General features: G+C 41.4%; 1 protein-coding gene across 3 annotated transcripts in view; it reads right to left on the bottom strand.

Moving 5' to 3' along the window:
• Window positions 1-13,719, bottom strand: part of AEBP2 (AE binding protein 2) — a 45,676-nt gene extending 31,957 nt beyond the window's left edge. The window contains exon 1 of one of the 3 annotated variants that reach the window (XM_062616776.1): window positions 12,869-13,719. In XM_062616776.1, coding sequence (XP_062472760.1) covers window positions 12,869-13,503 — 635 coding nt within the window. In that variant the 5' untranslated portion in view covers window positions 13,504-13,719. The remainder of the gene's footprint in view (window positions 1-12,868) is intronic. The other 2 variants (XM_062616773.1, XM_062616774.1) reach the window with 2 other exon arrangements.
• Between the last annotated feature and the right edge of the window lie 345 nt (window positions 13,720-14,064).

Below are 14,064 nucleotides of genomic sequence, written 5' to 3'. Positions count from 1 at the left end.
GTCATTCACAATGTTTCCATTATTCCCAGTTTGTTTTATCTAAGAGCCACTGTTCAGTTTTCTTTCTTAAACTTCATCATTGGGATTGGAACAAGGTAGCTGAAGCTTCATGCAGAAACCACAGGATATTTCACCGACTGTTAAAAAGCTAAATAAACTAGTAGGGGGTTATGTTTATTTGGGAGATTTGGTGGGTTGACTGTGGTTTCGTTGTTTTTTTTTTTTCCCCTAAAATGTTCACTTACTTCCACTGAGGTTTGTAGTATTTGGATTCTTGAATATTAATTATGCTTTTCATCTATTTGGAGGCTATCTTCTATGGATTTGATGCTTTATGACTGGATTATCATTATGTACTTCAGAAGAAACTGTTTCTGAAGATTTCTCACTTTAATTAGTGTAGTGTGCAGCTTGAAGGCTACTCACTACAGGTTTTAGCAACCCTGCAATGTATGTTCCCTGAAATCTCTGCTTGTTTTTAATTTGATGACTTACAAGATACGGTTATTTATTACAGGATCTGTCACAGTCATTTCCCTTGGTGTTAGCTGAAATCAGCTGGGTCTTTTGCTTACCTACTGAACATCTGGGGACTGGAAGCTAAGCGCACTAGGTGGAGGTACTGTAACTCTGAAATGAGTTCCTGTTGATCAGACTGAAGCAGTGCTTCTTGACCCTCAAGGGCATGGTATAACGCCCATCTGTTAGGCCTGAATTTTGCCTGAGGGAAGGTTACTTCAGCTAAGGTCTAGAGGGAATATGCTTAGCAGACATGAAAAGTATAATAGCAAATTGATTGGCCTTTTGTGTGTGTGTTCAGTGCCTGCCTCTACTATTACTTCAAGTGGACAGTTGCTAATGGGTTTTCATGGAAAAGTAAAAATTATGTTCTTCTATGCTGCTCCTTTGGTTTCTGTACATACTCCTTCTGGACTCCTACTGTCCATGTTTCTGCCAGATTAACAAAAACAGGAAAGAAAAATTGGAGGCATACTAGTCATTAAATTCAGTGCAAGGGATTACTTGCACTAGTGAGGAAAACAATCTCCTTGGAGAAACAAGTGTGTGTCAGGAACAATGTCAGATACAACATTTCCTTTAATGTGTTACATCACAGGGTTGTTATATTTTCATTCACATCTAACTGTGCACAACAACTACTGCCCAAATACGCACATGGTAAAATATGTGGTTTAAAATTTGTTCATTCTGAACTAGGAATAACTTAGACATTTATTTTTTCCTAGCAGAAGATACTCATATTTACATGAGTCCAACAATAGCTTCATTTTGCTCTTAAAGGAAAAGAATAATACAGAACTTAAAATGCTTGAAGACCTTCTTTTGTTCTCCATAAATGACTTAGAAATTCTTGCAAGTTTTTTAGCTGTGTTTTTTCAGTTTCAGGATTGTTTATAAATACAGTTTGGACTGTATTTAACCACCTAGACACAGCTGGTTCACATGCACATCTAGATGCGCAGGTACTAGCATTTTAAAATGACAGTGATGCTAAGCAAAACTTTAATCATCTTAATTGTGAAGATGTATTATTTCTAGCTACAGGTAAAGTATGTACAGTTAAAAATAAAACCTGAAACAGCACCTTTGAGGTAGTGAATCCTCTGCATAAGCTTGTGTTAATGTTGTTTCTTACTGAACTCACTTTAAATTTCAGTATCTTTTCAAAGCTGTTGATAGGTGGAAAAAAAATGCAGAAGGAAGAGGGGAAAAGGTCTGAGTCTTCTGAGAAAATTCTGTATTTTCAGTTCTACCTTGCTGCGTTTGGAAAGCACTGTTTGCACGCTTGGTAAAATGAGGTGTGGGTTTAAGAAGGGTACTTTAGAAAGGCATTCAGTTCTTGCCTCTAAAGCTATGATTTTTACTTCAAGTTGATTCTGGTGCTTGGATTAGGATGAAAATAGGGATAACAGACTTGAAGACTAGGTTGTGCTTGCTGTAACAGTTTTAAATTTTAGCAATTAGTCCGTCTTTTGAATAGTGCTTCTTAAAAACAGCTATTGTGTATGCAGGCTCTCTCCAGCAGTGACTGTTTTTGATGCTCTATTGTTTGGGATGACCCCTGAGTTGAACTCTCTGAAACTCAAATGTCTAATGTTCTTCATCAGGCTATGGTCTATAGATCCATTACAATGGAGCTGGAGCCTGCTTACAGCTTGGGAGCAAACCAAGACCTGTCTGTCACTAGCAATAGGGGAATGCCACAAGCGCTTAAGTTCTACTTGTGTCATTCTGCTTTGATAATGGCAGTCAGGATTTAAACAGATCTCCCGGCTGGGGAAAAACAGCTTAGAAAAAGGCAGAAAAACCTGCTTTAACTTATTTAGCTATAAATTTATTTCAATGTCTTTGTTTTGTTACCAATAGTTTGCCAGAATGTCTGCGTTTTCCCTACTTTGTTCTGTTTCTCCTCTTTGATATGCATTATTACTTTCCAACTTACAAGCTTTGAGGATTTCAGATAAAGAAAAAGGATGTAATTTCCATTACTACCTTCCCTTTGTTAAGGAACCTTTCCCTCTCTTGGATAAACCCAAGCAGATAGAAAGACACTCTGGATTGAAAAGCCCATTCATGGATAGAAAGATAGAAACATTTTAGTAGTCCGACACTTCCTGGGCTGAGTTGGCGTGCTTCTACTTTTTGGTCAAGAAAAGACTTAAGTGGAATAAAAAAAGATGGTGTGTGCACACAGCTTCCTTTTATATCCTGCCCTCACACCCTTTCTAAAATCCCAAGAAAGAAAAAAGTGGGTGAATCAGCAGGTCTAACAAAAACAGTGTTGCAGTTAAGTATTTGCAGAGTTAGTAGCAGCCACACCTCTGACAATAAAACATCATCTTCTGCTTCATCTTGAAATGGGAGGTCAAGGGACATCCCAAATCAGTGTCTTTTATGATGCTATATATACTACAAACTTTTGTCTGAAGGGCTTATTTTTTTTCATTCTATGGTATACTACAGAAAGCATACACATGCTTAAGCTGTGCCTCTTGCAGCCTTTACCTCTTTCCTGGGTGGCCCAAAACTAGCTAATTAAGAAAGACAGCAACTGATTCTAGGTTCTCAGTGTTTTGAGGTGTCAGATCATCTGAAATACGATGATTCCAGAGGCACAGGGGAGAGAGAGAAAAAAAAAAATACACAAAAAAACCACAAAAAACCCCACACCACCACAAAACAAAACAGAACAAAAAAAACTAAAAAGCCCCCTACATTTTGTTATTTATAGAGAAGTGTGTCAGGGCAGCAAGCTTCTTGCATTTTAGTGGAGCCTATCAAGAGAACTATCAGAAAACTGTGACTCCTAGCCATTTTGTTTTATAAGCAGTTTAGCCATTTCTGTAGTAGGTCCTGTTCCAGCAATATTCATCTGTACTCTTTAATGTCTTACACAAAGTTCTTCGAACTAGAAGAAAGGAAGGTATTCCCTTTTAAATAAAATACTGATCTGTTGCCACTCAATTGGATTTTTTTTTTCTTCTTTTAGACTATATCTTGAATGGATTATAGAATCATAGTTCCATGTCCTCTTTGTCCTCAATTTCTGATAAATTCTATATGCTACTTTTTGGTTTAAGTGCTATGGGCAATCTTTTTTTTTTTATTCCAGTTCCTCTGCTACTAAATGTTGGTACGTATGCAACTCTAATCTGCAAGTCCTTAGCAAACACTTAAGCTATTAAACCAAGCAAGCATTTAAACTATTACAACTAAATCAGTTTTCTCAGTGTTATTGTTTTCTCCTGTCATTAATAACTCTACTTATCAGAATATCTTTTGATGAATCAGTATTACTAGTTGACTTTTACATATATTTCTCCAAAACCAAAAGTAATTTTATATAGGTAGAATAGTATACTAAAAAAATACAACCAACCAAACAAAAAACCACTAAAACCAAAACCCAACATTCCTTCGGTCTAGCATTTTCCAGAAACACCTTCAGGTTCTTGATACCTTTAAATAAATTAGAGCAACATTAAGGCAACTTCTAGATAAAAGACCATGATTACCAGGACTGCACAATTTCAGAAAGCACCCACTCACTTGGAAGCACTTGTGCTTCTGATTCACTTATGTTTCTTTTTTTAAATCCAGCATATGCTTTACACAGATTAAGTAATTCTAACAAAAACTTCTCAACATGACTCAAACAGTATTCGTAAATCAATCTTAAAAACAAGCTTGCAGAACTATTGAATATCTATATAGTTATGTAGCTACTAAGAAATCAACTTAGTAGAAAACAAAACAATCAAGGGAGAAATTTTATACAGCATTGAAGAACTTGCTTTTAAATTCTTTTTGAAGCAGCAGCTTATTTTAGTGTACAGCGACATCTAAATTAGGTATAAATACCCAGAAAAGAGGGTTACACTAGAAACACTCTCAATTGATAACGTAAAACCAGGCTAAGAGAAAAAAGCTCTTCAAGATAGAGGAATTGAAGGAGCTTAAAATAACAAACATGCACAGGAAACAAAAGAAGACAGAGAAAGTGTGTTATGAATCACCACCTCTCTAGAGCTTTTTCCACTCTCCTGGATCACTTACTTTGATTATTTAGATTGTTAGCCCCAGAATATTTGAGCTCAGAATATTTACATAACACAAACCCAGGTCATCACCGGATTTGTAGCATACAGAAGAATACAGAAGAACAGGTAACACAACAAAGAACCTTGGAATGCCAAAATATCTGAAGAGCAGGAAGAACAGAGCAGGTTAAACGTACATGCCTTGTGATATGACAGCACCAAGACTACATCTGCAAAAGAATTACACAAATCAAGAAACTGTAAGTGGTTCTGCCTTAAAGATACAAATAAAATTGACTTTCATTTCTGAGAACCACTATCTTCAACTTGACAATCTCCTCAGAAAGTTATGGAACAGCAACAAGTGGTTCATAATTTTCAACCTTTATTTATAAAACTGCACATTTACTAAGTAGCACATCTTAGGAGAAGCACAAAAGAAACATTCAGTCATTCAGGAACCACCAGAAATAAATATTTGAACCATGCTTTCCATCTCAAGAACCATAATAAACATGAAGTGGTGTAATCAGCACAGGAAGGTGACAGCATTCAGGCAGGGTGTTGGGGAAATCACCCTCCGATTCTCCCATCGTCAGGATACCTTCCCTAACCCCCAGAACACAAAGCTCTGAAGACAAAGCAACCAAAGAAAGGTACAAATCTCCCAGAGACCTGAAAATCCCCTCCAGTTTCAGTTACTGTCATGTTAGGTTCAACTTAACAGAGAATAATAATTCACAGATAGGATAGCATTCTATAAAGCAGCAGCTTTTCCTATTCATACTTCAGTGAATAGGTGCTACTTCCAGTATTAACCTGGCATCTAAAGCAGAGGAATCAGCAAAGTAAAACTCCACTAATTGACTCCATTCATAATAGAAGGTTATAAACTGAGGTCCAATTCCTGTTCTGCTGGACACTGAATTAAGTACTACTTGTACAAACTGCCTAATCTACAACTTGGCATGCAAATTACCCTAAGGAAGTCTACTTAAAGACATGCTAAAAGTAGTTTTATTTCTAGTGCAAAGAAAGGTTTATGTTTCTCTGTTTACTGTGTATATAATGAAATACTGTCTTCACATCTTGATTTTTTTTTAATACTTGGAATCTAAGTTGATTACAGCGCAATAAACTACAGTGATCTAAATACACTGTTCCAATTTTACAGGGGAACTAGTAATTTGTACAAGATGCTGCATGAAACATTAAGTGGAGATTCTTTATGCTGTACTTTATTTAGGTAAAATACATTTAATAAAGAATACTACTACTATATGCACCAAGAATCTTGTCCTTTACAAATCTCTCAACTCAACTTTGTTTCTTTTTACTCTGTCTGACACTGCACAAACTGCTGAATTACAGCACTCTCTTACAGTGCATCAGGATGACAATGGGACTTTCAAGATCATAACAAATCTTTTGCTTTTCTATCACTATCAAATACCTTTGCATCTACCTTAACTGACCATCTATTAAACAAAGTATCCACTAAACATCAGCAACTGCATCTTAGCAAAAGATAGTCTAGAGAAGAATATGAAATATCGGAAAAGAAATCCCATGTCTTTCCCCATCCCATCCACAGGCCCCCCTCCCCCGGAAAAAAGCACACCCATATCTTCAGAGAGAGGCTTCACATTTTTTCTCAATTATTTGTTGTTGTTTTTAGTGTTGCAAAATCACAATCTAAGAATTGTAACCACTATTTTAGCACATCAAAACCCCAATGATAAATAGCAAGCATAAAATGAAATATTTATATTTCATTTTCTAAAACAAATTGATTTGAATACATTCATATTCTAGCATTAACAACTCCAGACAGATTACATAAAAAGTTATAAAAAGGAGCTGGTTATACAGATAGGTAACAAAACAATGAAACCTCTACCTCAAAGAATATACCCAAACTACCACTTCAGGCTTTCTGCAAGTCATGCCACCTTTTTTTTTTTTTTTCTTAATAGTAACTGGGAGAGTGGGTAAAATTCACTGTTCAAAGTAGTCCCTTACTCTCTTCTGTTCCCTTCTCCTCCACAGGTTAACTGGAGTTTACATTCCCACCTTTTTCAAGGATTCCCTGCAATTACTTGCCTCCTGAACGGTAGAGACCAATTTTTCACTTTCTTTGGGTTATGCTCATGCTTTTTCCTCAGGCTATTAGATATCTCTCATTCCCTATCAAACCAAAAGTGTGTACCTCATGTCTCCCCCTCAGCAATAACCCCTATTCCCACCTCAAATACTCCATTTGCTCGCTTCTATGCCAGGTCCCCACTTACTCAATAACAGGCTGCTCCACAACTACCCCAACACAATGGGTTCTAGGTGTACTTACATACTACTGTCTTCCATGCTAGCTCTGCATACTGCTTATTCCCCTACCATTTTTCTGTAATTCAACAGTGTTGTTCAAAACAGATGTAAATATAATGAAACTACTGGAAAGCTGTGCAAATTTGAGTAAGAGTGGCTATGGCATAACACTTCTACTGCATCACAGTTTTATCTGTGACCAACTCCAGAAATGCATCTCTGCCAAATGGATGTTCAGGCTGCACGTAACACCCAGTTTAACTTAACTGGAAAGTGAAAAAAGGGGAAGAAAAAAAAGGCACAAAAAACAGCCACCAAGACGGTTCTTTCCACTACTGCCTAGAAAATTCCCTGAAACAAACCCCCAACTAAACCACATATTCAGAAGTTAATAATCTTATTGAAGTCACAAACTTAAACAAAATGCACCTACACCTGTGTGGAAGTACAAGTCCAACATAAAAGCAGTACCACTTATCTTTTACACTGAATAGGAAAATGTTTTTCTCAAATTCTATGAAGTATATTTACATCTTACTGCAATAACTGTAACAGCCCATTATACCAAGCTCTTTCATTTGTTAACAAAAAGACCTCATGTTAACCACTCAATTATACCAACCAACAGATTTGGTAATAAAGATAGTCACCATACAAAATATCTGGGCTGTTTTGCCTTCCCATCAAAAGCTGTTTTCTTCAGGGCCAGAAAGGCCTGAACATAACCGTTACAGAAACAAGGGGTTTATCTTGCAATCTGAAAGTAAATAATGACAGAAACAATAAATGCAGTCAGAAATGCTGAAAATATAATTTTCAGCAGAATTTTGTAAATTCGTGTCATCTTCTATATAGCCCACTCTGATGCATCAATATTACACACACTATAAAAAAGAATGTAATGACTTAACCACCTTGCCATAAGTGCTAATGAATGATTCTTCATTTCCTGAATAGGAATAAGTGAGAGTATGCAGCAAAGAGAGGCCTGAAGCACTTTTTAATCTGGTCACATGGATACATGGAGCATACCTATTAATACCATATGCCTTTCTGATTATATTTCTAATTTACTATGCTGCCTTCATAAACATCACTTGTACAATTCACAACACCACTGCGTCATCAGTTTTGAACATTCTTCGCTTTTGAGAGCTCAAAAACTAGATAAATACTGTATTTAAACCTCTAAATTGCTAATATTTTAAAATCAGCATACATATTAAAGGTTGAGAAGGCCTTAATTTTAAACATTTTAGACTAAAAAACCCTCAGCCAAGATCCCAGATTTTTCAGGCCTGAGTCTCTTACGTTTCAACTTGTTTCACTCAAAAAAAAAAAAAGAAAAAGCCTAACAATCTGAAGAACAAAAAGGTTTATTATTTAAACACTTTTCTGAAATGTTTCTAAAGCTACTCACCTATTACACAGGAACAGAGTAATAACATTTCTAGGATTCTACAAGTCTAATATGGCTAAGATAGCTAAAAGTTTCCTTGAGTATTACTGAGTATGCCCTGATTGAGCCCCTCCCAATAACTGACTTTGTTAGTGAGTAACAGTAAAAGACAGGCTAAAAAACAGAAGCCTTGCAAGTTACATGAACATTGCACTGTGAAGATGAACATTAATTAGCGTGGAGGGAAAGATTACTGCATAGGACCAACAACAACCTGTTACATCTGGCCTACTGGCTAATCAATCAGCACTCACATACTAGTTGGCAAAACAGCTGATACCTCCAGCTAAAACATTTTTTCAGTGCTTTTTGCCTAGTCAGTAAGAGACAGGAACAAGAGATAAACTACTAAAAGTAAAGATGATGTATGAATGGAAGAGGATCAGAGGTAACTTCTAAATGACAGTACAAAGAAGACAAATCCACAAGGTGAACAAAAAAGCCCTTCATTTAGCTCTATTTGTATTTCTGCTAAACATTTTATTAAAACTGCAGGATCTACTACTGTTCTGTAAATCAAACAAAATCTGATAATGAAACTATTTCGGATTTAGATACATTTCCTAATAAACTTTCCAGTAAACAATATTTAAATTATTTCAGTATTCTAACATTAAGTATTTGTAAGTAAATACTGTAGTTCAGCAATAACGTATCAGTGAGCTAGAAATACATCTTCACTGCATCCAGGTCAACTGATCTGTACCCATTTGTACTGCATCTGCTCAGGTCTAGCTTCAGTACCTGTAGCCCAATGTGTTTACAGTTAACTGAACCACTATTTTTTCTGTTAAAGTCGCATCAAATGCTTCTCAGCATAGTGATAAGACTAGCTGCTCCAGAGAACTCTGGAGAAACACATCCATCCTTTCAGCACATGTATGAACTTAGGGAAAGGCACAAGAAAATTACCAGCATTCACATGCTGATAACAGTCTTTGTTCTAACTGTAAATCTGGAGGATAAATTAGACGTGAATGCAGCCTATTATTAAGCCAGCTGACCTGAGCTTACTCAAAAGTTGTAGACAAACTTCAGCACAGCAGAAATGAAATTATTACAGATCAACAAGATACCTACCAGTCCCATAGTTACTGCACTCAATGCTCATTACTAATACTACTGAACTGAAAAGGCCAGCTGGTTATCCTAGGTATCAACTTAGGGTTTGCTTTTTTGTTTCTGGGCTTTTGGGGGAGGAAGATAAATATGTTTTAACAAAGTGCATGGAAATAGCTGGTTAAAATCTACCTCAAGTTTCAGGGCACCAATATTTAACATCGTATTTGTTTCCAGTGTTGTTATGAATACTTATAAATTTCCTACAGTAATGCCCCAAATTATTTACTTTTTCAGTAAATACTCTCAAAATACACTCAAAATGTTAGCAATAAAAGTTGATGAACAGTAGTTATAATTTGATCATATGCAAATTTGTCCTGTTCAGCTGCTTTATTTGTAGTTTATGTTTGATAGACAAAAACTAAACAAAAATCACTAAAACAAAAATCAAAGAGATAACACATTTGTATTGTGGAGAATAATAAAGACTGTGCACAGGGATGCGGGAATTTGATCACTCATGGAATTCAGGCCCTCTCACCACACCCTCTTATTTATTCAAATTTTCTGAAGAGGAAACAAGAGAAGAAATCCCAAGCCTGGGGGCATGCTCTGAATGTTACCAAACCTGCCTACAGCAGGAGAATCATATACCCTTCTACCAGCTTCCTATAGCTTAACCCAGGGACTATAAATTCAAGCATGTTAGTTCACTCTCTTTTTCTCTCTTTTCACTCCCCCAGGTAATCTTACTTTGCAACATACTGTGAGATAAGACACCAAGTTCCTTAGGACTTCAGAGACACAGATAGTAAGCAAAGGTCATGAAGTACCACCATACAACATACTATTTAATATAAAACATCACTTAATAAATAGAATAATAGTTACAAAACTTTAATTTTAATGCAGAGGTGGCCAAACCAATGAATGATTAAGTCATTAAGGATTTTAATATATTAGCATAAACCTGTGCCTTTCACCTATAAGTCTAAACCATTCCCAGCTCTTCCCTGGTATTTTATCATCCCACCTCACATACTCTTTAGGTCTCTGGCATATCCCCTACCTTTTGCAGCACTCTGCTTGTCTGTCTGATCATCTAAAAGGCACAAGACTATGGTGTGGCGGGGTTCCAAGCAGCAGCAATCATTTGGATCACTTAGATTAAGCAAGTGACTTGCTGGACTACACGTTGCAAAAATAATAAAGCATTTACCATGCTGCAGCAACGAATGCACACAAAATGAAATCTCTGATCAGCAGGAGTAACAAATGACGCTCTTGGCAGCATTGCTCTTTTCCTTACCCAACTCAGCAAGGAAGCTTTGAAATTACAGCCCAAATTCCCTCAGCACCCCTGTTTCCAGCCAGGCAGTTCAAGATAAAACTTTGCAACAATTAAAACCGATGTGCAGTCTTTATTTAAACCACTAAATGCCAAGAGTCCCACTTCTGCAACCAAGTCTGAACCAACAGTACTGGAAAGGAGCAATGATGAGTATACACATTGATTTAGCTGCATGACTGTAGCAAGAGAACCACAAGAACAATGACAGAGAAAGAAAGTAGCATGCTAGCTCTGGAGTGCAAAAGCAACGCATAATGACACTGAACTTCCAGAAAACCCTGCAAGTTATATCTGTTATTTCCTCAACTCACAAATTGACATGCACTCAGATAAGACCAGGACTAGATTTAGACTTCAATTTTATGAAAACCAAGAAACTAATCTTAAAACTCCATTATGTACCTGTTGTTTTTTGAGAAGTCTATTCCCATACTTACGTGATTTCACATAAAATTTCAGCTTTTGAAAAAATAAGAACCGAGCAAACAAACAAAACCCCAACACTCAGACACACGCAGCCCCTTCCATCTCATACAAGTTTGGAAGAAAGAAAATGTAAATCCTATGAGTCTCAGGAGTCAGATGGAAACCAAAGAACTAAATTTTTGCTCTCTTCAGACTTTTAGGCCAATTACATGGTTTTGGGGAACTGACTCACAAGGGTTTTGTTTGTTTTTAACACTTGAGGTTAGATCTAGTGACGCCCCACTCCTGAAATATGGGTATTTGTACAGCTACACAATTTGCTGCAACATACATTCAAAGTAAGTTTCTGGACCAAACCACATAATCTTCATACTTAACAATGAAACTACCTTAAAGTATAAACAAAAGTGTAATTGTTATTTAACTGCAACTCTAAGAGGGACCTTAGCATTTTTAAATGCTAAACTGAAAGAAAAAATAGCACAAGTTTCTTAAGCTATTTTAAAAGACTAAGAGCTACAGCATTTTAAAGACTGTTCTTATGTCTACTTTTCATCCTGTTTTCAGTTTGTCAATTAAACCGTTGCACACAACAGCCAAGAAAGCTACTACGTAAGCCATGTTCTTTGAAATGCTTGACTTAGTAGGCTAAACCAGACATGAAAAGTAGAATTCAGCCATGTGTGAGAATCTGGTTGTGCCTTTCCACAAGAACCTAGCTAAAGTCTCGGTAAAATTAAATGCATACCGTGAACATAAAAAAAAAAACTAAGAAATAATCTCTACATTTACTATTACAGAAGTCATCCAAAGATGACTTTGAACCTCGAATTACTGAGCCTCGCTTAACAGTGTGCATGCTTCTTACGTATACATACCTAATACAGAAAAGGTGGTCTCCTTTTTATTTTAGTAAACTAGATCCCCCCACCCCTTATGCTTCAAGAGGTTACCACAGCTTTCTGACTCTGCTGCAGAGACCCTGGTGCGGATGCCGGCAAAACCACATCCACACACCATTTTCCATCCTGAAGCTTTAGTACACCCCGACTGTGCGTTGGCTCAAGATACAACCCTTAAAAAAAACCAAAAGCCCCATGTGAAACAAATCAGAAGCTTCTGAAGAAAGCGACAACCAAATACCGCCACCCGAACAGGCAGCGCCCCGTGCTCAGATCGCGGCGGGGGCCGCTCCGGAGCTCTCCACGAAACGCCTAACAGCGATGGCTGCAGCCCCAGCACCCCCCACGTAGCCTACCCCCGGTGCCGGGCGGCCGGGGAAATGGGGGATGGGGGCGCTCCCCCTCCTCCCAAAAGCAGCGGGCAGGCTGCCGGAGGGGGCCCGGCAGGGCAGCAGCCGAAGCGGGGCGGAGGGCCCTGGCCCTCCACAAGCCGCCCCCTGCCCCGCCCGGCACAAGTTGGCCAAGGAAACCTGTGGCTGCCCCTCGCCGCCGCCCTGACAGCCCCTGCTGCTGAGGGGCGGTCGAGAGACAGTCGGCGCCCGGGGAAGAGAGGCCCCCTCGCCTCCGCGGCAAGGCGGGCTGACGAATTCCCCGGCGCTGAGAGGCGGGGAGGCGACCGGACATGGCGCCCGCCGGTCGTGGGGCCCGAGGGACCCCCGGCTCCCCGGGAGGAGACGGGGAAGGGCGCGGGCGGCGGTGGAGGAACGGGACGCGCACTGACCTGTCCTCCGAGTCCATGCGGCTGAGGGGCTCCCCGTCCGAGGACATCTCCAGGCTGCCCCGCCGGCCCCCCGACGTGGCGCTGCAGCTGCTGCTGCCGCTGCTGCTACCGCCGCCGCCGGTGCCGTAGCCTTCGTCGCCACCGCTGGACACGCTGCTGGAGCTGCTACCCCCGCCGCCACCTCCGCCGCCGCCGCCGCGGCCCAGCCCGTCCTCCTGGCTGCCCCGGGGGCCCTTGGGCTCCTCCTTGGCGTCGGCCTCGCTGCTGCCGCCGGGGCTCAGCGAGCGGGTCTCGTCGCTGCAGCAACCGCTGCTCGTACTGCTGCTCCCCACCAAGCTGCTCTCCTCCTCCTCGCCGCCCTCCTCCTCCTCCTCTTCCTCCTCGTCCTCATCCTCCCCGTCCCCCGCCTGACTAGCGCTCTCCGGGCTCGGCTCTGACATGCTTTCCGCTTCGCCGTTCAGCAGCAACAAGGACTCCGCCTCAGCCGCCGCCGCCGTGGAGGACGAAGGCGACGACGAGGACCCGGACCCGGACCCGGGCCCAGCCCCAGCCTCCTCCTCCTCGGCCGCGGCGGCCGCCGCCTCGCCGGAAAGCATCCCCTCCGGCTCCGCCATGTCGCTGCGAGCGGCCGCCATGGCGCCTGCGAGTCGCTGCGAGCGGAGCCGAGCGGGGCCGGGCGCGCGCGGCGGCGGCAGCAGCAGCAGCGACGGCGGGGGCGTGCGCGTGTCTCTCCCTCCGCGCGCGCGCGCGCGCGGCCGCACTCCCTTCCCCAGCTATGCCCTTGCTACCTCAACCCGCACAATCGCGCGGCCGCAGAGAGGAGGGGCCCCGGGGCCGCCGCACGCGCTACGGAACGCGCCCCGGGACAAACATGTGGGGAAAGGCGGAGCGGCGCGGCGGCCCCTGGCGCAGGGCGCCGGGGGAGGCGGGGCGCGGGAGGGGAGGGGCGGGGCGGAGGTTGGGGTCCTGGGTGGCTCGTAACGCTTCGACTCGCGTCGTCGCTACTCACCGCGTCCGGGCGATCCCGAGTGTGCGGAGGAGGAGGCAGCAGGACGAGCCGGAACGGGGAACGAGGGGCTCCCCAACAGCGGGTGCAGCCCCTCTCACTGCACCGCCCGCCCCTCTCATCCTCCGGCCTGAGTGAACCCCGGTGGTGTAAGCGTGCCACACCTCAGCAGTCTCCTGGCCCCGGGTAG

The sequence above is a fragment of the Pezoporus occidentalis genome, unplaced genomic scaffold (genome assembly GCF_034315485.1).
Source record: "Pezoporus occidentalis ecotype Australia unplaced genomic scaffold, CSIRO_AGI_Poc_V1 ctg19, whole genome shotgun sequence".
Lineage (NCBI taxonomy): Eukaryota > Metazoa > Chordata > Aves > Psittaciformes > Psittacidae > Pezoporus > Pezoporus occidentalis.
This window is presented reverse-complemented; position numbering and strand designations above follow the sequence as displayed.